Source organism: Triturus cristatus, chromosome 4_2 (assembly GCF_964204655.1).
Source record: "Triturus cristatus chromosome 4_2, aTriCri1.1, whole genome shotgun sequence".
Lineage (NCBI taxonomy): Eukaryota > Metazoa > Chordata > Amphibia > Caudata > Salamandridae > Triturus > Triturus cristatus.
The window spans coordinates 221,970,016-221,996,690 of NC_140586.1; the positions used below are offsets into that span (position 1 = coordinate 221,970,016).

The 26,675-nt window shown below is 44.3% G+C and overlaps 1 protein-coding gene across 1 annotated transcript in view; it reads left to right on the forward strand.

Annotated features, from left to right (window-relative positions):
- The window catches only part of LOC146833459 (extracellular serine/threonine protein kinase FAM20C-like), a 64,450-nt gene extending 44,350 nt beyond the window's left edge, over nt 1-20,100 (forward strand). Inside the window, exons 8-10 of the mRNA XM_085601281.1 lie at nt 15,095-15,176; nt 17,356-17,415; nt 19,203-20,100. Of these exons, the coding sequence (XP_085457407.1) occupies nt 15,095-15,176; nt 17,356-17,415; nt 19,203-19,446 (386 nt within the window). The 3' untranslated portion in view covers nt 19,447-20,100. The remainder of the gene's footprint in view (nt 1-15,094; nt 15,177-17,355; nt 17,416-19,202) is intronic.
- Nucleotides 20,101-26,675: the final 6,575 nt, after the last annotated feature.

Sequence of the window (26,675 nt, forward strand, 5' to 3'; positions counted from 1 at the left end):
GCTGGGTAGCAAGGTTACTGATTACACAGGATTGTACAATCTTATCATGAGAGAACAGATTTTAAACAACTGTCAGAACCAATTGTTGCATCAGCACCTTGTCGACTCGGAGCTGACCTCTCCCCAAGAATTGGGAAAGAAGGCAGACAGATGGGTCAGAACAAGGGTCAAGCAGAACCAGACTCAGAACCAGGGTGGTCAGAAGAAAGCAGACCAAAAGGGTAGTAACAAGAATGAACAAAATGACCAGAAGTCTTCGACAGGCCCCCAACAAACCAAAGAGGGTGGGGGTCAGGCTTCACAGCAGAAAAAGAAGACTCCAGAAGGCCAGTCAAAAAGGTGGTGCCAATACTGTAAAAGTAAGACTCACTGGTTTAGTGAGTGCACCAAGAAAGGAGGGCAAACTCCTGCCACTGCAGCCCCTAAGGCACCTGCACCCCCTAGTACAGTCAGCAGTGGTAGTGCGCCTCCCAAGGCATTAGTTGGGTTAACCTTGGGAACTGAGGGGAGTGACGACTTAGTTGGCACGCTCACTCAGGCCGTCCTTGTCTGTACAGGGGATATGGATATGTCCCCTGATGCCAGTCCCAATACTTTGGGCAAATACAGGCAGACGCCTTTGATCAATGGAAAAGTGGCTCAGGCCTACAGGGACACTTGTGCCAGTGTCACCATGGTGACGCCTAACTTTGTGGACCCTGGACAGATCATGCTAGGTACCGATTACCTAGTGACCAATGCCAGCAATGTCACTACCAATCACAGTATGGCAGTTGTTGATTTCTCCTGGGGAGGGGTAAGTGGCCCGAAGAAAGTTTTGGTTAGTTCAGACCTCCCCGTAGAATATCTGTTGGGCAATGATTTGGAAACGTCACAATGGTCAGAAGTGGAGCAGAGGACTCACATGGAAATGTTAGGCTTGCCAGCACATGTCCTTGCTGTTACCAGGTCACAGGCTAAAAGATGCCCCACTGAACAGGTGCTGGATCCTGGAAGAACGGACCAGACACCATCCAAGAAAAGGAGCAGTAAGGGTAAGGCCTCGCCTTCCCCCTTGCCCCAGGTCGTGGATCAAGTCTCTGAGGAGGCTGACCTTAAAGAACTAAGGGAAACTGAGCCAAAAGAGCTTGAACCTGGTCAGGTTGAGTTTCTGGGCTCAGGGGGACCCTCTAGGGAAGACCTGGGAAAGGCACAGTTAGACTGCCCCTCACTTGAACCCCTCAGACAGCAGGCTGCTGCTGAGGCTGCAGGGAACGCCACAGGTACCCACAAAGTGTACTGGGACGATGGACTCCTGTACTCCGAGGCAAGAGACCCCAAGCCTGGCGCGACCAGGAGGCTGGTCGTCACCTTGTGTCTGAGAGGTTTCCTTCTTACCTTGGCCCACGAGATTCCCCTTGCAGGTCACTTAGGCCAGAATAAGACTTGGGACAGAATTGTTCCACACTTTCACTGGCCCCACATGTCCGAAGATACGAAGGAGTTTTGTCGCTCCTGTATCACTTGCCAAGCCAGTGGTAAGTCAGGTGGCACGACAAAGGCCCCCCTCATACCACTGCCGGTGGTGGGGGTACCCTTTGAACGGGTGGGGATCGACATTGTCGGACCAATGGAACCCCAGACAGCATCAGGGCACAAGTTTATACTGGTGGTGGTGGACCACGCCACCAGGTATCCTGAAGCTATTCCCCTTAGGACCACTACAGCACCTGTTGTGGCACGAGCCCTAGTTGGAGTGTTCTCCAGAGTGGGCTTCCCTAAGGAGGTTGTCTCTGACAGAGGTGCAAACTTCATGTCGGGATATCTGACTGCTATGTGGAAGGAGTGTGGTGTCAACTACAAATTCACCACACCCTATCACCCACAATGCAATGGGCTTGTTGAGAGATTCAACAGGACCCTAAAAGGGATGATTCATGGACTACCTGAAAAGCTTCGGCGGAGATGGGATGTCCTGATACCCTGCCTCTTGTTCGCCTACAGAGAGGTCCCGCAGAAGGGGGTTGGCTACAGCCCTTTTGAACTTCTGTTCGGACATCCTGTAAGGGGACCCCTTTGTTTGGTAAAGGAAGGATGGGAGAGACCTCTCAAAAAGCTGGCATCAAACATTGTGGACTATGTGCTCGGTCTCCGCTCGCGGATGGCTGAGTACATGGAAAAGGCATCTAAAAACCTTGAGGCGAGCCAAGAATTACAAAAAGCTTGGCACGACCAAAAGGCTGTCCTGACTATGTATCAGCCTGGACAGAAGGTGTGGGTGCTGGAGCCAGTGGCCCCAGCAGCACTCAAAGACAAATGGTCTGGGCCCCACACAATCATTGAGCAAAAGGGAGAGGTCACCTACTTGGTAGACCTGGGAACTCCCCGGAGCCCCCACCGGGTGCTCCATGTAAACAGGCTCAAGGCATATGTCGACAGGGAGGGCATGGGCTTGCTCATGGCCACAGATGAGAGACAGGAGGAGGAGAGTGACCCTCTCCCGGACCTGCTCTCTCAGAACCCTGACGATGGGTCAGTAGATGGTGTTGTCTTTTGTGGCAGCCTCTCTGGACATCAACAACAGGATTGTAAACAGGTTCTTCAATCCTTTCGACATATGTTCTCTCTGACACCAAGTCAGACCAATTGGTGTACCCATGAGGTCGACACTGGGGACAGTCTGCCCGTAAAGAGTAAAATCTATCGACAGCCTGATCATGTCAGAGACTGCATCAAGACAGAGGTGCAGAAAATGTTGGAGCTGGGAGTCATTGAGCCCTCGGACAGCCCCTGGGCTAGTCCAGTAGTTCTCGTGCCAAAACCTCACACCCAGGGCGGTAAGAAAGAGATGAGGTTTTGTGTGGACTACAGAGGCCTCAATGCAGTCACTAAGACTGACGCCCACCCGATACCAAGAGCAGATGAACTTATAGACCGGTTGGCTTCGGCCAACTACTTAAGTACATTTGACCTGACAGCTGGGTATTGGCAAATCAGGTTAGCTGAGGAGGCCAAGCCCAAAACAGCATTTTCTACCCCGGGTGGGCATTATCAGTTCGTGGTAATGCCCTTTGGTTTGAAAAATGCATCTGCCACCTTCCAAAGGCTGGTGAATCGAGTTCTCACTGGGTTGGACGACTTCTGTGCGGCGTATCTGGACGATATCGCTGTCTTTAGCTCCACCTGGGAGGATCACCTGGTCCACCTGAGGAAAGTGTTAGAGGCCCTGCAAAAGGCAGGCCTCACTATCAAGGCCACTAAGTGCCAGATAGGGCAGACACAGGTTGTATACCTGGGCCACCTTGTAGGTGGAGGCCAGGTTCAGCCATTGGAGAGCAAAATACAGGCCATCCAGGACTGGGCTCCTCCAACCACCCAGACTCAGGTTCGAGCTTTCTTGGGCCTGACTGGTTATTACCGGAAATTTGTCAGAAATTATGGATCCATTGTGACCCCGCTAAACGATCTGACAAGTAAAAAGATGCCAAAAAAAGTTCAGTGGACAGCAAGCTGTCAAAAGGCATTCGATGACCTAAAGCAGGCCATGTGCACAGCGCCTATCCTAAAGAGTCCAGACTACTCCAAAACATTCATTGTCCTAACAGACGCTTCGGAGTTGGGTGTGGGAGCTGTTCTATCTCAGCTGAATTTTGATGGTCATGACCAGCCCATAGCTTTTATTAGCAGGAGGCTGACCCCCAGAGAGAAGAATTGGTCAGCTATTGAGAGGGAGGCCTTTGCTGTGGTTTGGGCCCTGAAGAAGTTGAGGCCATACTTGTTTGGCACTCACTTCAAGATTCAGACCGACCATAAGCCCCTCTTGTGGCTAAATCAAATGAAGGGTGAAAACCCCAAACTACTTCGGTGGTCCATTTCCCTACAGGGGATGGACTTCACAGTGGAGCATAGACCTGGCACTGATCATGGCAATGCAGATGGGCTCTCCAGGTATTTCCACTTAGAGCAAGAAGACTCACCTGGTCAAGGTTAGCTTATTGTCCCAAAGTTTGGGGGGGGTCATGTAGGAGAGTAGGGTCTGCAATCCTATGATCACCCAGATTTTTTGCTTTTTGCTTCATTGGTTTACGACTTTCCCTGGCTGTGGGCCTGCCAATCAGACCCACAGCCTAGCTGTTCTCTCTCGAAATTAACACACATGTACATTAGGTGCATCCACTAATTGGAACTGGGCCGCCTTATCAGTCCCTGTATCAGCATACCACAGGTATCCAGGGCATCGGTGTACCCAGGCCTACCAGGGGCTGCAGCATGTATTATGCCACCCCTGGATGGCCGCCCAAATCTGACACAACTGGCTGCACGACAGCTGGGGCAAGGTGGTGTAATCACCCGTTGCTGTAGGTGTAGTATTCCTATACCTAACCCTAAAATGGACACATGGATTCCTATCAGTCACTCCTATGGCAGGCCTTATCAATCCTGAAGGCAGAGTGCGGGGAATCATGTGGGATGGTGCTCTGGCGCGAGCTGAGCCCGTTGACGGCTTGCGGAACCAAGTCCTAATAGCCGTTCCATGGTGACGCGTGCCAACTACCTTAAAATGCATTATAATCCTCGCGGTTACTTGCTAACTCTGGCATCGCATCACCCACACATGTCAAGTAAGGTGTCATACGAATTGGAATACGAACCCCTCGCCAATTCTGGCGACGGGGTTAGCATTCCCCCCTTTTAGAGGGGCACGACATGGAAGTAACCTTGAACCCCGGTTAAAGTTCACTCAAGCCTCAGCATCACAAAATGGATGCTGCCACCAGACACAAGTCTGACCTCCTGCTGCTGGGAGACCTTCCAGCGAGGGGAGCTTGGACAAACGGTTTCCTGTCGAGGGCGGTGTTAGCACCATCCCAGACAGGGTTTGTGTATCCCAGGTAGGCAGGGCTGAAAGGAAGGTGATTGCAAGTGGCACCCCGGTGCTCACTGTGCATAGCCCGGCTCAAACCAGTTTCGGGGGCAACCCTGCCCCTGAGCTGGGGCGAAGCCGGACAAAGGATAGGGGTGTAACCACCCCCCTCCTGGCCCCACCCATAGGTAGGACCTAGTCACGGGCCAGCCCCTTTTCCTAGAATAAAGGTAGGAGCGAGTCCCCTTCCCAAATTGGATAATTCTGAATCTTGAACTACTTTCCACGAAAGGAACTCTTGACTATTTCTGAAGACTCTCCCTTGTGGCTAAGGAGTAGCCACCCTGCACCAGCAGGCACCACCTAAGCGCTTGCGGTTTGCTGTACGTCTCTCCCACGGATCAAGACTGCCCAGCTCGACGAGACCCGGGTTCCCTGCCATCTCTGACCTCTACCTACATCGTCAGCCCAGCTGAGATTCGTAGGTGTGACGAGACTTGCGGGACCGGCCATCTTCAGAACCTGCACGACGCTTATCTAGCACGCCCACCGAGGGACCCTCGAGTGAGTGCACCTAGGGTTTGAGAAGCCCTAACCCTGAGCGGCTCCAGCACCGAAGTCTGCCTCCCCAGCATCCACGAGATCTGCGTGGGGGCCCTTCTGCTCCTTGTTGCTCACCGCGTTGTCCGACCACTCGCAGACCGGCTTGTGGCCCTCTTCACGACGCACCACGACAGTCTTTCATCACTGGTCTGGTTGCTCCAGACTGGCTCTTGCTCCCCTTCAACAGAGGAGTACCTCGGACCCTCCTGGTCCACTCCAGACGCCATCTTGACTCCACCGCGTGGGTTTGCCACTGCCAAGACCTGCTGCCCCACTCCTGGGCCCAGCATCATCGACAGCAGACACCTTCGTGGGACAGCTCGCCCTCCATCCTGGTCGCCGCCGCGCCTCCTGATCCGAGGAACAGCCGAGTCCGACGTCATCCACTCACCTGGTCGAGGTGACTTCATCCGGTACCTTCTTGGTACCCACACGATCGCTGGCTAGCGGTTGAGAACTGAGTCCCCTCTGCTTTCAGGTTTCCTTCATCACCGATCCAGGCTTGGATCTCGCTGAACATCGACACTGGTCGCCTGCCAGCAACTTCTTCTTTCAGGCTCCTGAGACTACAACGAGGACTCCCGACATCTTGCTGAACCCCACGCAGCCGCAGCCTCTGGGCTAGGTAACTCGAGCATCTCGGTGCTCCATCGTAGGTTCACTCTACAAGTGTCCCGTTCCTTTTTCATTTAGTCCCACTGATCGGATTCCTCCGGAATCAGTAACTTTAAACTTTCTAACCTCTCCCATTCCACTTGCAGTGTAAATGGTTTCGTGCCCTTCGGGCATTTGTGTAAATTGTGCAACCAGAAGTATTTTCCTAAGAGTTTTGTGTTGTGCTTAGCTCCCTGACTCATAAAGAGCCAGGGTAGTCTTGTTATAAATAAATATCCTTTTATTTTCATAACAACTTGTGTGGTGTCCTTTCACTTGGCGTTCAAGGGGTATATGTGATGGTAAACAGCTGGCTTAACACGCCCTCTAGAGTTTAGCCTGAAGACTGCTCTTGTCCACGCTACTAGGATAGCTGGTCTATAAGGTTGACTTACAACCAATCATCAATAAGGGTCGTTTGGAATGATACACAGTGATCACTAGAATAGTGAGCACTACATATCAGGCCAACTTCTCACACATACTCTTCCAAAGTCTTAAGAACCCTAAATAAATTTTCATCATGCTCCTCCCTGGTGGTTCCCATGATCATAATGTCATCCTGAAAAAGTAACAGGTTGGGCTCATCTTTAAATAGCATATGCATGAGTCTCTGAAACATAGATGCAGCAGAGGCAAGTCCAAAAGGGACTCTCTTAAACCTAAAACATCCAAATGGAGTCACAAATGTAGTGAGGCTTCTGCTGTCAGGATGTAACGCAACTTGGTGGTACGCTGCAGTAAGGTCGACAGTCGAAAACCACTTTATTCCATTTGTGCGAGAAAACATCTCACTGATTCTAGGCAAGGGGTATTGATCAATAAGGATATTCTTGTTAAGGTCCCTCAGGTCTACACATAAACGGAGCTTGCCGTTGGATGTTTTGAGGGCTCGTGGCGGAAGGTGGCGCGAGGCGAGTCGCGAGGACAGATCTAAGTAAACACAACAAAGGGCCACCTTTCTTCTGATAGGCTTGAGTCTTACTTTGGTTTTTGCCCCTGTCAGCAGCGAGAAGCTGTAAACCACAGAACCTGGTGCAGATGTCACATTATCATGAACGCGAATACTGCTGTCTGAAGCCCTAGTCTGAGAAATCTGTATAACTTGTGAGCCTCAAGAAATACAGGTTTGAGACAGTCTTGCTGCCTGAAGCCTGAACATATAACATGAATGTATTAACTCATCTGTCTGAGACCTGAATCTGTGAGGTCTGTGCAATGAGGAACAGCACTGCTTTCTGATGCCTGCATCTGTATTGTTTATGTAAAGAGAGGCATAGCTCGGCCTTGCAAGATTACTCTTCTGTGTAAGGCAGGAGACAGCTCTGCTGTGGGCTGGAAGTAGAGGTGCAGCAGGTGAAGCACAACCTCCAGTAATCCAGGGCAGAGGTCAAAGCCACAAAACTATGGACAGCAAAGAGGTTTGTTGTAGGTTTGATCTTTGAAGGATTTAGTGTTCTCAAAGACAAGGTAATGTTAGCAAGGCTTGGGGAAATTGTAATCTTAAAATCCACAGATTTTGTTTGTCAAAAATATCAATGTTTACATGATTTTTGTCTGAAATGCCAGGGCCTTATGCAATTTCTGGGTCCCGACACAGAGATATAAAACATTTACCAGCTGCCTTTCTAAAATATTACAATATTTCAAAGCATTTCCATCTTTGAAAGTAGAAATGATGAACATTTATACAAATATGAGAGGCAACTAAAAGACAAATCTTTAAGGCAAGGTAATAATAATGACCAATGTAAATAAGACAGAAAGGTCCTCTGTTGGAGTGTGTTCTCCTTTATTGTTTGCGCTTTATTTCACACGTATGCAAAGAAGGGCGCAGGCAACGCATTTTGCAAACATATGGATTCTTCAGGGCTGAAAACATGTCAAATAAACGTATAAGCACATAAAAGGTTGTGATTTACAAATAGTACCAATACAGAACATCACACAGTCATTTTTTTTAAACACAGAAGATAAAAACATTGGAACACATGACAATGATGTTGCAAGAATTATACAGTATCCCAACCGGAGCCTGCCCAGCTCCTTTGGAAAATCAGAGGAGGGGGGAACACTGGTACGCCTCGTGACAGCACACCCACAATTATGGGTGGGAAGGGAAATTGAGCCTTTTATTTATATAACCCTCACCCACTCTAGTAGTGTCATGCTTCATCTTCGGGTTCACCCTAACTACTAAAGTTTAGGGTGGACTCAACCATGTTCAGGGAGTACTTATGAAGATAGGGCGTGTGGAAGCGTAACTTTAAAGATAGAATTCCTCACCCACTCTAAAAGTATTCTTTATTAGTAGAGTGGGAGGTAAGAGTAAAAATATATATGTAGGGGTGTACATACACCCTATCTTCATAAGTGCTCCTTGGAACATGGTTGAGCCCACCCTGACCTTTAGGAGTTAGGGTGAACCCAATGATGAAGCATGACAATACTAGGGTGGCTGTCAAAGTCTGCTCAGTTCTAGATTAGAGGAACATTACCTTTTGGTGCTAAAGCGTGATGTGAAGAAAAGCAAACGATAAAATAAATGTAAGTTCCGTTGAGTGCTGTAAACAAGGCAATAACAAGTCTTATTTATTATTTTTTAGTATTATGTACTTTCTGCACTTACTACTGATACAACTGCAAACTCTCAAATTAATCTGCTTCATGACATCATGGACAGGAATTAGTCCCAAACAATTATACACTTTTACATCTTTTGTTTCTTTTAACTTCCTGATCTTTGACCTTCCTTCCATAGGTTCCGCGTATGCCAAGGTATGGTATGCTTTGAAGTCTAATTTGATAATGTAGCATGCAATGTTAAAGCAGCATACTTCAATCTGTGGTATTCATTTTTTAATCTTTTGGAGGTATGTGAAAACTGTGCAGTTGACACAGAAATTCACCAAATTACCCAAAAGTGAGCCTAGATATTTTAGAAGGGCCACCAGGTAAATAGGGCAAGTACATAATAGGGGAAGGGGTTTCGTAAATTGTGCTATTTAAGTTCCCAATGCCATTTCAACCTAGAGGTGTAAGAAAAACAAATATTTTTTCCAGTAGATAATCAAAATCTAAATGAAATAAAATAATAGTAATCAAAACCTAAAGAATGAAAGACAAAAGGTCCAGAAGTATACAGATAGCAAACATAGCTTGCCAATCTACCTAAATTACATACTTTCTGCACAAGAATATTTTGGATGTAATTTGCGTCCCACAGGCCGAACGTGTATGCTGGAAGTGGCTGCATATCGAGGCTTGTGGGGGGCATGGTCATACAAGTAATCTTAAGAGTGAGCCTGCAACCTATGCTTATAGTCCAGTATGTGCATCAAAGAATGAGTAATAACCAGTGGTGACTACGTACAAAATCTTTTGGGGGTCTGACCAAAGGTGCATCAAAGTGTAAGCCTGGCCCTGGGGTATATGCACAAAGAGGCCTAGGGGGGTCCTCCTACTGCACCCCAAAGGATGATCACATAAGTGGGTGTTGGTTCCACACAGAGACTGGTGAAGTTGTGTCTCACAAGAGTATCAAGTGTGAGCCTGTGCCTGGGAGGATGCACACCAGGGCCGAACAGGCCTTTTATTCCACCTGGTTTTTCCCCAGTAGACTGGAGCCCTTGGATGCAATGTTTGAAGGACCAGGGCTGCTCCAAGTGCCTCTGTCCCTATCCCCAGCTTCAAGAGGTTAATTGCAGCAGGCATTGGGAGGCTTCAAGAGAGCGAGAAAGGGATTGAGTGGGGCAAGCCAGAGAGGCAACATTGATAAAGGAGGGATAGAGAACGGGTGGATGAAAAGAGAGAGGTTGTTTGAGCAGAGTGAGGGACCAGGCCTGATATGAGCATTTTTGCCAGGGATGCTTTTAGTTCCCCAGTCCGGCCCTGAGGCACACTGGAGAGTTATAGTTGCATGTGTAGCAGTTACTATGTCTACAGCTTGCAGGTACATCTGGTGACACACAGACTAAGCCTGCATGTGTGGCAGGGAGTAAAGGTCAACTCAACAACCTCTTTGATTTCTTGTCATTTCTGAGTTCTCCTGCTTTCCTGTCACTATGAGTTCTGTACTTACAGTTATCACTTATTGACATGGTGACCCGCTGATCACCCAAGTTAAACAGAAGTGACCATGTTATTGTGACATGGCCACAACCACCCGAACAACATTTATACATGCCATACTAACAAATATTTTATTTTTATTCGGTTTATTAACTCTTACTTGAGAGAGCAGAAAATTGTGCGGCCTCACTCAGATCGCTGTTTAATATTAACACTCTGTTTTAGTAATCTCACTGAGTGCTATTATCCTGTTTCATGTGGCCACAAATTCACCTTTTCCACAAGCATGTTCTAGATGTGAGTTCAGGGTTTTTGTTGTTTATGCACTGATACATTTGTAAAATAATGACTGCCGGTGCCCTATCAGTGCGTAATTTGAGCCTGTGGTTTCGGCACCGGCACTTAATGGGTTTCTGGTGCTTGGCACTGGCACTTAATTATCATCCCCACACTTATGACACTCTGCCACATGGTGGCGCTGCTCATGTAATTAGAGATGAGCAGAACAACAGTTGTTCATAAATATAATATACATGAAAAAATACTAATAATTGCCTCCCAAGCCATTCCTTTAGCTTTGGTGACCATGAATAATCTAGACTGTCGCACTTGTGGGCGAGCGAGATGGTTAGTAGTTATTTTGGCAGCAATGATAGGGCAATGGGTGGGCAAGCTGCAGTGACCTCATGGTCAGAGCCCTGGCACTTATTTTTTTACAAATTAGCACTGCAAAAGCTCTATCAGAAGCCCGCGGTTGGCACAACTAAATGTTGGTGACCTGAATTCCCATGGCCACATAGTCCAGAATCCATGAACCCAGGCATCTTTGAGTCATTGCCAGACACTTGCTGCAGGAACTCTTGCGGGTTCCTGCTTTCTCCGTTTGTGAGGCTTTTTCTGTCTTACTCTTCCTCCCTCGTTCTCAGGGCCGGACTGGCCGTAGCAGGCACCGGGCAATCCCCCGGTGCGCCGCACGGGTGGGGGCCGGTTTTGGGCCCCTGGGTTCCGTTTTTGTTACAGGGCTGTTTTTGCAGCATAGCTGCAAAATCGGCCCTGTAACAAAATCGGCCGTAAACCGGCCCTAGGAAAGAGCCTGGCGGCACGCCCAACCCCCGGGGGTGAAGGGGGAGCCAGGGCCGATTTTGCTTCCCAGTCCGACCCTGCTCGTTTTGCTTCGTTTGTTTTTCCTCTGTTGAAACCGGGAAATGTCTGATGAGGAAAAATACTGTTCCTCAAAAATGAGCGCCAGTGGCCTCCACTGGCATCCACCAGCTAAATTAGGCACTGGGTTTATGCCAATGTATTGTTACCAAGGTGCTATTTTGTTTAGCATGTGCTCACTATAGATGGTCATAACAAAATTCACTCTTACATTTAGAATTACGTTCTTAGAAACAAACCATGAGTTCTACTTTTACAAAAAGGTCTTCCCTTTGAAGCTCTTTCTACACGCTCAGAAGGGGTTAGGCCTAGTTGTTGCACTTGCGTATTCAGTAACTTATTGATTTTTTTGTAAATCCTCCAAATGTTACCGAGCTGGTGCCACTTGCCAGCACCCCCACGCGTGTTCTAGGATGACTGCCGGTATGAAGCCTGCAATATCGGAGCAACCATTTGCTTCAGAAATAAAGCCTGCGCCTGCCATTTCGAATGTTTGTGTTGCAGTTCCCCCCTAGTCCTTTAGGAGGCAGTATAGGATAAACAAAGGACACACCTCAGTTTTTTTCTCGTGTGCGAATTTCGCGTACTGTTTGTTTGTAGGTCCGCTGGAAAAACGTGATATTTGGGCTGCTATGTTTTTCACATTATTATGGATTTGCGATATAAACTTTGTCCAGATAGTGTTACCACATCTGCAAATGCCATAATATTGAAGGAGTACTATCGTAAAATATGCCGCATTACGCCACATGATTTGCCTTATCTTTCCGCATAATTAAGTCAACCCTGCTGCAAAATGTGGCCCTCCCCTGTGCATATATGTTTGGGTCATCTCTGCAGAGTCCATCGCAGTGGACGTGTGAGTCTTAACCTCTGCCTAAACCTTAGTGAGACCTCGATGCAGAGCACTGGTCCGGGGAGAAGTGTGGCTCAATAGTCCGTCGCGGCAGGGTCTCGGGCTATAAATTTCGCGGACCGGATATTCTCGCCTCAGTGCCTATTCTAATCATGGGTCCCACGCTGCAACTCTGGGCAATAGCTTGCTTAATCTCCACAACGGCCCCACAGAGCTGGGATGCCTGGCTTCACCCTGGGGATGCCCAGGAGTGGACATTTCACAGGGAAAAAAAGCCAAGAAGGGTTCCCTAGCGGTATGAGTAGAGCGCCGGGAGACCCCCGGACCGGGGTAGCTGTGTGCTTTATAAGTACAAACACATTTTTACATTTGAAGTGTTTTTGTCTGTCACAAAGGCAGGGTTGGACTGGCCTACCAGGCAATCTTCAGTGCCCAATGGGCTGGTCTCACAGATGAGTGTATGGGCTGGTATTTTAGCATTTTGTGGGCCTGTTTTATGGCCTGTTGATTCCTTTGATATTACCACAAACGTTGCCAGCAGCAAGCACAATGCATGCAGTCTTCCAAAACTTGCAGAATATCTATACAGCATGACTTTACACGTTTGTAGAAAAGATACAGACTCTGAAAGAGCTTCAAGGGTTTATTTAAGTAGAATAATCAGTTTCACCTCATCCACCCACCAGGTCCAGGTTTGGGTTTCAACTGACAACGAGCGGAACCCAGGGTGATCAGGACATACTGACCACCACATTCCAATGTCCTAAGATCTAATCCCACGCAAGCTTCACACATCTCCCCCTTTTATAACAACATGTACACCCTAATTAACTTATCCAACTCTCAACAAAAGAAATTTACAGCAAAAAGTCCAAAGTGGACAGAAAGGTGGTGGATAAATCAGAATTTATACAGAAAACTTAAAAGCATAAAAATAACTTCATAATGAAGAAACAACAGATTCACATCTATGCCACCAAGGCCACATGTGCAAAAGTTATTATCAGTTGCAAACGGAAAATCGAGCTGTTTGCAACCACTAAATAGCTTGTTTTATATAGCTCGAAGTTGTGTGTGTGTGCAAAAGGTTTCCCCTAAGTACTTTTAGGTCTAAGAGGAGGGGAGAAAGACAAATGAAGAAAATGAACCTCTTATCTGACCTATCTTATTTGTACAGTTATAATCACTTTTACTTTACAAAAACCCCAGAATACAATATTATTTCAAAAGCATTTTCATTCTTTTTATTGTTTTCTTTTTTTATAAATATCAAAACATTCATATATTTTCTTTTAGCGTGTAATTTATATATAAATCATACATTTCTACAAAAATGTTTCCACTTTAGTTGAGTTACAAAAACACTTGTGAGTTTAGGAGACAAAACAGTTTAAAAGGACATGTGAGAAGAACCCCCAAAAAACAGGAAAAACCCTTTCACATTAGCATTCTCACCTATCAATCACTCTTACCTACCATCAAACATTCCACACAGAAAAAAGGGAAAATTAATTTTTTGTTAAAAAACGCAAACCAACTCTGGTATGAGATCCTACTTAGGTTATATTCCAAAAATTGGAATTTAAATAGTTCTTGCAGAGTCCTAGGATAATATGATCGGAACGTTGAAATTGGATTCTTCTATGGATCTCCCAGATGTGTGGTTGGTATTCTTGGTCTACGTACGTTTCTGAGACTGTATGCAATTTTCACGTCTCCTTCATCAGGACCAATATATTTTTTAGAAGTGTCTTTATCGTCTAATTTGAAATAATATTGTATTCTGGGGTTTTTGTAAAGTAAAAGTGATTATAACTGTACAAATAAGATAGGTCAGATAAGAGGTTCGTTTTCTTCATATAGCTCGAAGTTGACCAGAAGGACTCGGAGAACTTTGCATGAGCACCAGTTACATTACACAAGGTCAATACATCTTTACAGGCACAGAGAGATTACGTGATTGGTCCAGAATCACAGGATACTGAGCTGGCGCCAAGACTCAAACCTGGTTCCCCAACTACAAATTCAGCAGCTCTAAGGCCACAGCCTCACCATGCTCAGTGTTCCAGCTAACTGCACTTTGACACGCTGGTAACTGAAATCGGCATTTGTTCAAGAATATAAACTGCATATTAGAACATTGGAATGTGGAGCACTCCATTGAAGACAATGGAGTGCTCAGTGCTACTACGGGCCAGTAAATGCCCACAAAGCAACATTCCAATGTTGCTTTCACAAAGGCCTCTCGGAGCCCAAGGGGATTTAAAACCCCTTGAACTCTGGGAGGCCTTTGTTTAATTTGTTAGAACATTCTGCCCTTTAGTGGCAGAATTTTCTAATAGCCTGATAGCCCTTCGTAGCTGGGCTATATCGGCTATTAAAGTTCCGCTCCCTTGTTAAAGTCCTTCGCCTTCGGCTCGGGCCTTTAACGCTGGAGGGGGCCTTTAATAGCCGGTATAGCCCGTTACGGCGGGCTATACGGCTATGTTAAGTTTAGGGGAAATAATAAATTGAACTTGTTTGTACGTGTATAACTTAAAGTTAAAAAAAACAAAAAGCAGTACGACATGGTGCATCCACATCATATCGCTTTTTTTTTACTTTAAGCTATGTAGCACAGCAGCTCGCACCACTGTGCAACATAAAAAAAAAACATTGACAAAGCTAATAGATTTCGCATAGGCGAAACCTGTTGGCTTTGATATTGCTTGTTAATTCTTTCCACCATCGTTCCACATCAGCTAAGAAAGAGCTTCAGAGGAAACCACTCTTGAAGATAGGTTTATTGAAAAGCATGTACAGACTTCAAAATGCTTTTCAATATTCTTGTTAACTATGTGTGCTGTGCTCTGAATTTTGCCCTCTGTTGTGCCCGCAACTCATTCTTGTGTGTTTACCCTTTGCAGGCAACCTGGACAGGCATCACTATGAAACCTTCGAGAAGTTTGGGAACAACACCTTTCTGATTCATCTGGATAACGGACGGGGGTGAGTGGGGTGTCACAGGTAGGATCGGGGACAAAGATAGAGAGAAAGGGAGGATGAAGAAGACGGTAAGGAGAAAGGATCGAAAGGAAGGGCGTTCAAGATTAGAAAGAAGTTCAGAAAGAATGCAGGAGAATAAGAGGAACAGGACCAGGGTAAGCGGAAGAGGAAACAGAAGGGATAGAGAAAAAGGAAGAATTAGAGAGACAGGGAGTAGTGGCGGGTATGAGGTTATTGTTGAAATGGGCGAAGCAGAAGATATTTAGAAAAGGTGGGTGAGACGATTGGAGAGGATTGCAGTGCCATGAAACCTGCTTGGTGTACGCATGCTTTACAAATGCTGTGTAAAATAACACACCAGGAAGCAGTGCTTAACTTGAGCAACTGGTTTCTGGTGCCCGGTACCAGCACTTAATTGTCAACACTGGTGCGGCTGACAGTCTGCCACAAGGTGGTGATATCTGGCTAATTTAGAGATGAGCACAACAGTTTCTTATTATTTCAATATACATTAAAAATTATTATTACCTGTCGCCCAAGCCATTCTTATAGCTTTGGGGGCCCAAAATTGTCTGAATTGTCACACTTCCTGGACTGTGAAGGTTAGTAGTTGTGTTGTTGCTATCATTGGCAGCATGGCACGGGCAATGTTTGGTGCAAGCTGCAGTGGCCTCCTGACGAGAGCCCTGGCACTTATTTTTATTTTATTTTATTTTTTTACAAATTAGGCACTGAGAGGAAGAAATTGAAGAAAGGGGAACTAAGCTAAGATAGAGAGGAAGAAAGACTGAATTAGAGAGAAGTTATGTGAGGGATGAAGACAAATGTGAAATAGAAGAAAGAGCCCACAAAGAGAAATGAGAGAGGTTGAGATTATGATTTAGGTAGAAGTTGGAAACAGGAAGGGAGAGAAGGGGAGCAAAGGGAAATATAGAGAAAGAGAATTCAAGGCGGAGGAAGGAGGTTGAATGAAGGATAAGGGAGAAAGGTAAAGAATGGTGCAAAAGGAAGGAGATAGGGGCTTAGAAAGAAGAGATAAGATGGAGAAAGGGGAACAAATGAAGGAAGTGGAGGAGAGGAATGGGAGGCAATATGTGGGAAAAGAGAAAGGCTAGAGGAGTGAGAGAAGAATGGAGATAGGTTAAGATGAGGTAACACGGGGAGGCAGTGGAGCACAGGAGAAGGGGAGAAATGGATCAAGTGAAAACGATGAAGGAAGAGAGATTAGGAGGGGAAGAGGGAAAATGGAAGAAAGATGGGGCACAGAGAATGGATGAGAAATGGAATATGAGAGAGGTAGAAAAGGGGGGAAAGGGAGGTCACAGAGGAAGCGCAGTAGGTTAGCTGAAACAAAGGGAAGACAGAGGCAGAGTGGAGAGATGAAAAGAAATGTGAGGAACCAACGGGAATGGATGGACGGAGCTCAGAGAGAGAAGGGGAGGAAATATGCAATGAAACGGATGAGCGATTGGGGGAAAATTGATGAACCAGCACATAAGCAACTTAGAGAAGGGAGGTTAGGAGGAAAGGAGAATGCAAAAGAAACCAACAGCAGATGAAGGGTGGAACTTACAGAGAATAGTGAAGTGGGGACCTTAAGTAAATTGATTGAAGGACCTCAGAGAGAAAGAAGGAAAAAAAGGGTGGGAGACATGGAGACGAGAGGGTTGCTAGAAGATGATAAAAATAGAAGAGCGGCTGGGGAATAAACGGGGCAAGATTGAGGAAGAAACGTGGAGAGAGGGGGTAGAGATAAATAGTAGGGAGTGGGTAAGAGTTATTGAAGTAAAAAAAAGTATGCAAGCAAGAGAGCGCAACTGATAGAGGAAAAGAATGCTACAGACTTGTTAATAGACAAAAGATAGGAATGGAATAAGGCAAGAGAGACTGTAGAGGAAATTGGGTAGAAAACGAGTAGGTCATTGGATGAAAAGAGTTAGGAGAGTTAGAGGAAAAAAGACGGGGTTGATTGATAAAGAGGTAAAGAATTGAAAGGAGGTGTGATGTAAGATAATGAAATGGAAATAATAATAAAAATAACATGATTTTAACGTAGTGCTTCACACCAACAGATGTTACTGCTGTCCAGAGTATGATACTCAGTTAGGAAGAGTGTTGAGAGATAACAAGAAGGAGAAATGAAGATGTGCTGTAAAATAATAACTGTCTCTCCCATGTTTAGATTTGGCCGCTATTCCCACGATGAGGTGTCCATTCTGGCCCCTGTGCAGCAGTGCTGCAGGTAAATGCAGGAAAGCGAGCCCACCCTCAGGCTGTCACCTGTGCACAAGTGTGCTGCTGTCCCTCAGAGCTCATGTTTCTTACACCTAGCCTGCTTTTCCTCTGCCTTTCTCTCGTCTCCGGGGTTTTGTAGCAGCTCTGGGTCTGCAGCATCCTCCTTTTTCAGAGCAACAAGCACTGAAACCTGGAAAAATACTATTTCTTACTAAAAATACAAAAACTTCCCAGAAACTCCCATGTCAGACATAGGAAAATGATTCTGTTAAAGGGCACAAAAATAAACATTTCAGATGTTGTCTGATCTAGGCTCCAATTTCATTTTGAGAGACATAGGAGAAGGCCCATTGCTAAAAGCTGACCTTCTGTCAGTCTCTTATCCATGTTGTTCTAGTATTTGAGGTGATCTACTTTCTTGCCTTGTGCACTGGGAAGCAATATTACTCTATCAGAAAGAGAGTGTGAAAACATCCTCTCTGACCCCGTAAAGAGGTTCTTTAGAGAGTTGACGCATGTCTGCCCCCGTCCATGTATGTTACAGGACTCAAGGTGATCAGGAGTGTGATTTTTTTATGTGGAACTTTGGGACAATAATTAGTTTGTGACCAGGCTGCTAAGATAATTAGAAGTTTGACAGATTTTTTATCCATTTTGTTCCTTCTTTAGGTTAATCATACAGACAGAACAGGCTATCTGGTAGCAAAAGACCTATTGTCAGCTTACCAAGAACTTACAGACCACCCATTGCTTGCTATCGGTGGATTCTATCACTCATTTGCTTGCTTCTAATTCGATGTCTTTCATTATCCCAGCTTTTCCATCTTGTATTTGCCCCTCCCTTGGATCATAGTCCTTTACCATTTCTCTGAATGGCTGGTTTCTATCTTTCTTTGTCTGCTCAATTTTAGGGAACTTTTTTACTTTTTGGTTAAGCACGCTTTGTATTTCCAGCTGTCTCCTTCTCTTCCTCAGGACCTCCTCCCAAATTCCATATTGTTCTTACCCTTGTTTTTTCTCACCCACTGTATGTGTTCCTTTCACTTTTGTGTGCTCCTCGCTCACTTGTGTGCTTCTACATGCTCTGTGTTGTTTTAACTACAGCCCCTTTGCTCTGTGTTCTTCTCGCCATGTATGCTTCTCCCCCACACCGTTTTGTTGTCTCATAAAATGCTTTCTCTTCCTCAGCCCTACAACTCCACCATTCGCTTTTGCTGTCTTTTTTATGTTTACTACATTTCGGGGAAAAAACAACACTTTATTTAGCGATCAAAGTTTCGTCAACTAGTTTGAATCAGTAAATAAAAAATGGTGCCCACGTCAATCCACTGGTGCAAGCCTGATGCAAGCATGCTCCAGTGGCATTGGCAAACCAATAGTTCCCTAAGTCAAGACCTGTTGGCTTTGCCAATGCTTGTTTAAATTAACAGGGTCCCCCCCATTTCGTCTGCTGGGGAAGAAATACTCCTATAGTCTTATATTTCCCAGATATTTATGTAGCATTTGCCATAACCTTTGTGGTGTCTAAAGTGCATAAAGTACGTGTCAGAAGTGGGTTTCTCCCATTTTGTTTGCACCCCACCTCCATCATTCATCAGAGCTGTCATTTACTTCATCCAGGAGATGAAAATCAGTTTCTCTTCCCAGTCGCTTTGCCCCCCTCGTCTTGCTCAGTACACTCCTTGCTTTCACCACATTTCACTCTCTTTGTTTGATTTTCTTCAGCTCGCCTTCTAATTTTCCATTTTACTGATTTCATTGTTTATTTTATTTTTTTACGCTCCTTCCTGAAAGGATAAAGAAGTCAACATATCTACGCCTGCAACTTCTGGCCTCGGAACCTTATCGCCTCAGCGATGTCATGCGCGAATCCCTGTCCTTTGACCAACTCACCCCTGTGCTGGCTGAGCCACACCTGGTTGCACTGGACCGCCGCCTGCGCACTGTGCTGCGCATCCTGCGCGACTGTGTGCATAAGGAGGGCTACAATGCGGTTGTGGAGAATGACACCCAGCGGCGCAGTGTCCAGACTGAGTAGCTGCCTGCTGAATATCAAGGGGGAATCGCTTTTATTCTGGATCTTAAAGTTTTATTTTAAAATTCTGAGCTTGGTGATGACGTTCTCACTCTTTGCGCTTGGTTACAGGAACATCTTTAAGAATACAACGCTGCAAGGAAGTCAATGCTGTATCATCATTGCATCAATGTCAGTGCTGCATCATTGTCACAGCAAGGACAAGGCTTCATGCTCATTGCATTGTCCATGCTGCATCAGTCGCTGCCATGAAGTCAACGCTGCATTGTCATTCCTTCGACATCAAGGTCGCATCCTCACTACATCATTATCAGTGTTGGGCAAGAATTTAATCAAGGACAAGGCTGCTTTGTCGTCAAATTAGTGTCAATGCTGGATTCATCGTTACACTAACACCACATCATCGCTATCATCATTCAAAGTTGAGTTGACACTGTAAGAACGTCAACGCAGAGATGACCATGGTGTTGCAAACAATGATAGCTTGTAACTTGCTAGGCGCCATAAAAACGAATAAATCTACTTTGGGAACAGTTTAAAAATTATTGTATTTCTACCAACTCTTTTACAAGCCTCTAGACTATGGGACTAGGAAACACGTTTCCATTGTAACCTTGAGTACAAGCATTTACGCAAAATAAACTTACGTTTACAATGGCTCATTGGCCATAGTCTTATTTAATGCTAGGATTAATAGTAGTGTTTAAGACTTATGGTGAAGTGGAAAATAATTACTTTCAGCGGCTGCATAGAGCTCATTCATAGATTTCATCTGTGGCCTGTTAATTTCCCACCAACTATGGAGGTTGGGGCAGAGATGACAGTCACTTCCTCTCTCGCCTGCAGGAGCGAAGCATATCGGTTCGGTTCACAAAACTTTATTCAGATAAACATAGAATCCATAAAAGTACGACAATGGTTAAAAATAACAGGGGAAAAAGTAACAATACATAATAGTTAGAATTATAGTTGTATAAACACAATATCATAAAATTCGGATGACAGAATAAAACAAGAGTCCTCAATAATAAATAAATCACTAATATATAAAACCAATCCAATCGATGGCTAAGAACTGTCCGTACATGAATAAAACTCAGTGATTAGACATTGTCTTACGCGCCCTGGTGGCAATTCTTAAAAATGTGCTTAGATGAAAAACCAGGTCTTCATTAGCCAAGGCAAGCATACATGAATAAGCAGAAACCTAACTAATAGGCCTGCTCTTATTAAAAAATGGGAAAAGAAGCCACTTGATATATTTCATGTAATATTTGCAGAAAAACAAAAATTGTTGAATTGATTGGCCACTCACCACTCACCCCGTCACATGGGCAAGGTAGTGAATCGAGTTTCAGATGATAACCCAATGGGAAACACAAAGCAAATTTAACTGTCCCAGCCCTCAGGCGGAATAAGAGGCTCCTTTCCCACCGACTCATAGGTAAGGTGAGATAATTTGGTAGGGGGTAGCAGTGCCGTTCGTAGGCCATATAACTGGAAACAGTAGGTTTATTTGATTCCGACACAGTTCTTACGGTGCTATATAATGAATAAAGAGCGCTTCTAAGTTCTCTTTTATTTACAGTTTCTGCTTCACTAGGATTTAAGAAAATGCAGCCCTTATTGACGCTGCATAAGCTTTGATACACTCCAGATAGCCAAGGAATATCCATCCCCTTCTCACACTTCAAACAGTCTGTTATGATGTTTTTAGTTAAGGTAGCTGCCTGATTCCTTCAGACTGATAGCCAGAAGAGAGCTGGGTGAGCGCGTATAAAATCAGATATATAATTCAAATTCAATTCCCTGTGGCAAATGTATTGTGGGGCGAGATTGGGATACTCAACAGCTTTCTACAAGCATATCACTTAGAGAGGACACAAGCGCTGCAGTGGCCACCTTCAGGAGAGCAGCATCTGAGAAAACAAATACTGAGCCCACCTGCTGGAAAGTAGCACATCCCGAGAGGAGACGATCACGGCGGTCCTCCACTATAAGAGAGATGCGCACCACTGAGTCAAGTCAATCTTTAGCCAACATCATCAAGTCAATCAACACGATCTCTATCAACCACATCCCACCATCACCAGAACATTTAGTTACGCAGCTAGTTAATCATGTGCTATGTTTTTACTCGCACCACATTCGTTATTCGCATTTCCCTATGTTGTGCATCAAATCATTCAAGCCTGTGTGCCCTCCTACACCCCATTCATAATATTTCTCCTCTTCCAGACCTTCCATTGATAGACCTTCTCAGCTTCTCACCCTTGCCGTGTGTACAACCACAGGCCTTTTTTACCCTCCTCCCATCTCTCTCGAGTGCTCTCATTCATTTCACCAGCAGCTGATTAAGTCTTTCCTATCTGCTTCTAGAGCTCCAGTAATCTAAAGTATTGGTCAGTTCAACGCACAATCTTATACCCTTTTGGCTTTTCACATCGTGCCCATCCTTCCACTCTGAGATTTTATCTCTCTGTGTACAGTCGATGTCCTCCCTTACCAATCTTTTATATTTAAATAGTTTGATTGGCTCTCCACTTTGACCTTCCTTTGTAAATAAAACCCTACTGCATGCTCTTCTCTGCTCCATTTGTCTGCATGATATGAGAAAGTTCAATCCTCCTCCAGAGATTCCTCCACTCACTGACTCTTCTCTTAATCTGTAATTTTCACTATTGCCAAATTGACTGAATATGCAAGGTGCCTTGAAAGTCAAAAGGCATAATTCGTGTTTCTACCAGTCTGCTTCACTCAAAATATACTCCAAAGTGCTCGTCTGCATCAATTTTAACTTTCGCAACAGCGCTTTACAAAACCCCACTGACTACTTGCCATTCAGTATAATTTGAACCATTGCCTTATATGGTAGCACCATACTCTCTTGTCTCACCCCTAATACATAGCAGACACTGCTCTTAACAAATTTAGACTCTTCTTCTGTTTAACCAACATAGCTTCCTGTTAGATGTTCTCCATCCCTGTTACTGCCAACCAGTGTCTACTGATATAAATTAGAGATGGTGTTGCATGCTGTTTGCTCCAGCCATGCTTAAAGCAAACAGTCCAATGTGGACAACTGTCTGCAGTTCTGTAACAATATGGCAGCCATCTTGGAAAGAAGTGAGCTTTGTATACAGCAACTGGAGCCTTGTCAGGAAAACTGTACCCTGAATTTTTCTTACACTGGCTCGATGATTTGTCTATAATTCTTAGCAATTAAGAATTCCACTTCTTTGGTGGCATGTGACAAACGAGTTTGATTTTACCTGCAAAAACAATACTTTGTAGGACTGAGGAATAAGGTAGAATGTCCAATTTGGTCTTTATTGACCCATTCATTCCTTCCCACCTGCAGCCAACATCATCAGATTAGGTCCTTAAAATTGTTATCTTGCATGGTATGAAGGTGCTTGCCTAAGGCGGCATCCATTGCCTGCCCGGTATTTAATATATACAGATCTTCTTTAGCATCTTTTGATAAGCAAGCAGTACCAGGTGCATCTTTAGACATACACCCAAATTCATTTCCAATTCGAAATTAATTCAGCGAACAAGCAAACTTCACCACATACCATATTCCACCTGATTAAAGAGAACTTCCTGTGCATGAATGGAGCCAAGAAGGAGATCCTGGTGCTAAAAAGAGCAAGATCTTACTGCCACATCATTGGCTTTGTAACCAGGGATAACAACTAGAGGGTTGGCAGTGACAAACCAGAGTCCTATTTGACCCTTGTCTTCTTATGGCTCCTCGAGATAAACCATGGACAATTGTATGAACCTATAACCCTCCCTAATTTGTAAATGTCTTTTTCTCCACCAAAATAGGCATATGATGGTGGTGACATGAGTTGTGATGGTTTGGTTAGCACTTTTGTAACATATGTTATAGAAGGCTTCTAAACAGACTACAAATGCTTGATCATTAGTTTGATGGAATTCACCTTACCTTGTTAAAGAGTGAAAACACAAACAATAGCACTAAAATTGCTCAACTTGCCCTCATTGTGGGCCAAGATGAAATCCAAAACTCTTTCCACCATTAGGCCTATTGGGCCTAATTTACAGAATATCTGTAGGAATTAACACCGTTCGTTGTGCCCATTAGGAGCTTGCACTCAGTGACTGCGCAACTGGTCGCCCAAAAAGTCTTTTAACAGATGAAGCATGAAGGCAAGTTCACGGCAGTCCAAGGCCCCAGGCTGTGAAACCCACTGAATCCATGACAAAGGGCGAAATTAAACTTCACATACTTCATATAAGTCCTCAAACTCAGCTATTCCAATTCACAACTTAACTCCACACACAAAAGGTCTGTGACTGATTGATATTGGATCTTGAGGTTCCCCTAAGTGACTGGATTCGACCTGATTGGACCTGCAGTAACCATTTGATAGACTAACTGAAATATGGTGTGGTGACAACTCAGTAGCCATCTTGATTGCCCTCCTCCCCTGTAAACTACCGCCGCCCCTTCCAACAGGTTATGACAACTAACTTTTAACCGATCTAGCTGAGCTCATTTTATACTTCCAATCGCTATCCCAGAAATGCCTTTTAACGAGAAACTAACTTCTACATGGATGACCCCAGCATCGAAATTGCTACAATGTGCATGTCTCAGGCTACTAAAACACATTAGTTTACCTAACTCACAAAGCTGGCTACACCGATGTCCTAGTTTTCACTGATTTACAATATCATCCTCTCCTCTGAACCATTCTTGCTCAGTGCTCACTTCAACTAGACAAATGAACAACATTAGCAAGAAAAAAAAACTTTGAGGAAACCTACAAATCTATCACGCCAAATAACCGTAGATCCTGAATCAACACTAAAACCTATTGATCACAATAGAACATCCACACTGGATGCACTGACACAAATTAGGTTGAGAAACAAAAATATGTCCAAACAACAAACCGTTCCACACAGAGCTAGCTGATTTTAAAAGAGTCAATCGTGCAGTGAAACATAAATTATTCTAATCCGGCTCAGATATAGACAAAACATTGTGCAAAATTCATAGAGAAGGGATATCTTAAAACCAGCTAAAGAACAAAAAAGTTTACTTTTCCAAATGCATAACCAAGGCAAAGGAAATCTTCAGAATTTTCAAATATTTAAGAGATCCAACTGGGTTTTTAAAAAAGTTTGCATCTTTGCAATGATCCCATTTTATTTTTCAAAACAAAAATAGTAAACCCAGAGGTCCCAGCACTTTGCTCCATCGTCCCACGCCAATACGGAAGCATGCCCTAGTTCTTCGATGCACTGGAGTGGGCAAGCTTCTGAACCCGGCTCCAAAAATAAAGGTGTCCAACCTCCCAAATAAACAGTGACTAGCATTGTGCAATGCAGTCTCTTGTTAACTGCAGATTTCATAAACCTAATGAACATGTTTGCAACGAGTAAGGTGCCAAGCGTAATGAAATGTAATCATGAGCCAGTGCTGAAAAAATCAACAGGAGACAATGATACATTTTCCAACTACAGACTAATATCTAACCTACCTTTTCCTTGTAAAACCTTTAAGAAAAGGTAACTAGACAATAACAGGAACACATCAAGCCAAATGCTATCCTTTATAAATCAACGATTGGGGTTAAAATTAAAGAGGTGTGCTGAAATTATCCTGGCCAATTTAAGAGAGTGAACCCTTACCACCATTGACAGGCTGCCCTCCTGCTCTTATATGTATGACACAGTAGGCCACACAATTCTTCTTAAAATACTAGGGTGGGCTTTTGTGACTGATGCTGCCTTAACTTGGATCCACCCCTTCCTACCAGACCAAGCTCAACGAGTACAGGCACCAAGGTCTCTCACCTCCTCTTGTCAACCTATATATGTACCCCCGACTAAAGTGCAGGGTAATTATCAGGTACTTTTCCAAATGTATGCAGGTGATACCTACATCCTCATCAATTTTGAAAACAATTTTGAAAACAATTCAGATAGTCAAATGTTAACAAATGTATTGTTCACATTCAACTACGCCTTAACAGATCAAAAAAAAGTACCACCAGACAGTACTAAGGAAATCAATTTTCTATCTCTTCCTCAAACTCAGCATACAGTTAGGGTAAAGAATACACCTTGGTAAAGGCTGAGATCAATTACTCTACATGATATACTTCCAAAGAGTCTTATAGATCATGCATGCAAACTTTCCTATTTAGGGAGGGATGCTCATAATTTTTTTTATTTATAAAAAAGTATGCTTTTGTAGCTTTTGTGTGATAAAACCCTTCTCCACTCCAGTGCTAGTTAATGGTCAAATGTTGGCCTCCATGTACAGGCATGCTACAGAGAGTTCAAATAAAGGCAGCAAAACGTATTATTATCAAGAAATTACATCATATGAAGCCAGTGCTGAAATCACTCCACTGGCCACAGGATTCATTGTAAATATTCAATTTAAAGTGTAATGCACCACCCACAAAGCCAATTGAGGGATAGGCCGAGCTAACTTCAAACACTGGCACTGCACCTCATACCTTCATGAGCCTTTTAGTAAGATTAATTCAACTTGATCAAACTAAAAGGGTTTAAATGACTAAAACCCAGTGGAAGTTCATTGGGTGTGTTAGGTCCCAATTTTACCCCCTGAAGGCCAAACACAACCATTTCCATTTTAGGAAACCGTTGAGTATGGAAATGTGTAAAATGACCCTCAACTAAGCTCACCTGCATGTTTAACAGTGGAAAAAATGTTGTATAGGGTCAGCCCACATCCTAGTAGACTTTAATGACCTCAACCGGCTTAGTTATTGAAATTGCCTTTCTGTGAGGTTGCCATCTGAAATGCATTTTACATTTACTGCCAATGTTAGTATTTCTATATCACGGCAAGTAAAAAAAAAGAGAAAAATGCAAAATCTGTTATTTTCTGCTTAGAAACAAATATTAAACCAACAAACACAAGAACAACAAGTTGCTGGCCTCCCTCTGATGTGCCCCTAAATGCTTACATACATTTCTTTAGGTTATTTCTTAGAAACCTTTAACTTCTATCAGAATTTGGGTGAATGTTATTGTAACTACTGTTGCAGATTTCCTCCCTCTTAAATTATTCCTACCATGCTATCATTGTTATTTTAACAGATTTACTTTTCACACACACGAAAACCAAACAATGTTATCGCCAATTACTCACTATTTAACCATTGACCAACTACTGATAAGGTCATGGAAGCACCATGTGCATGTTACAAGCACAGTGC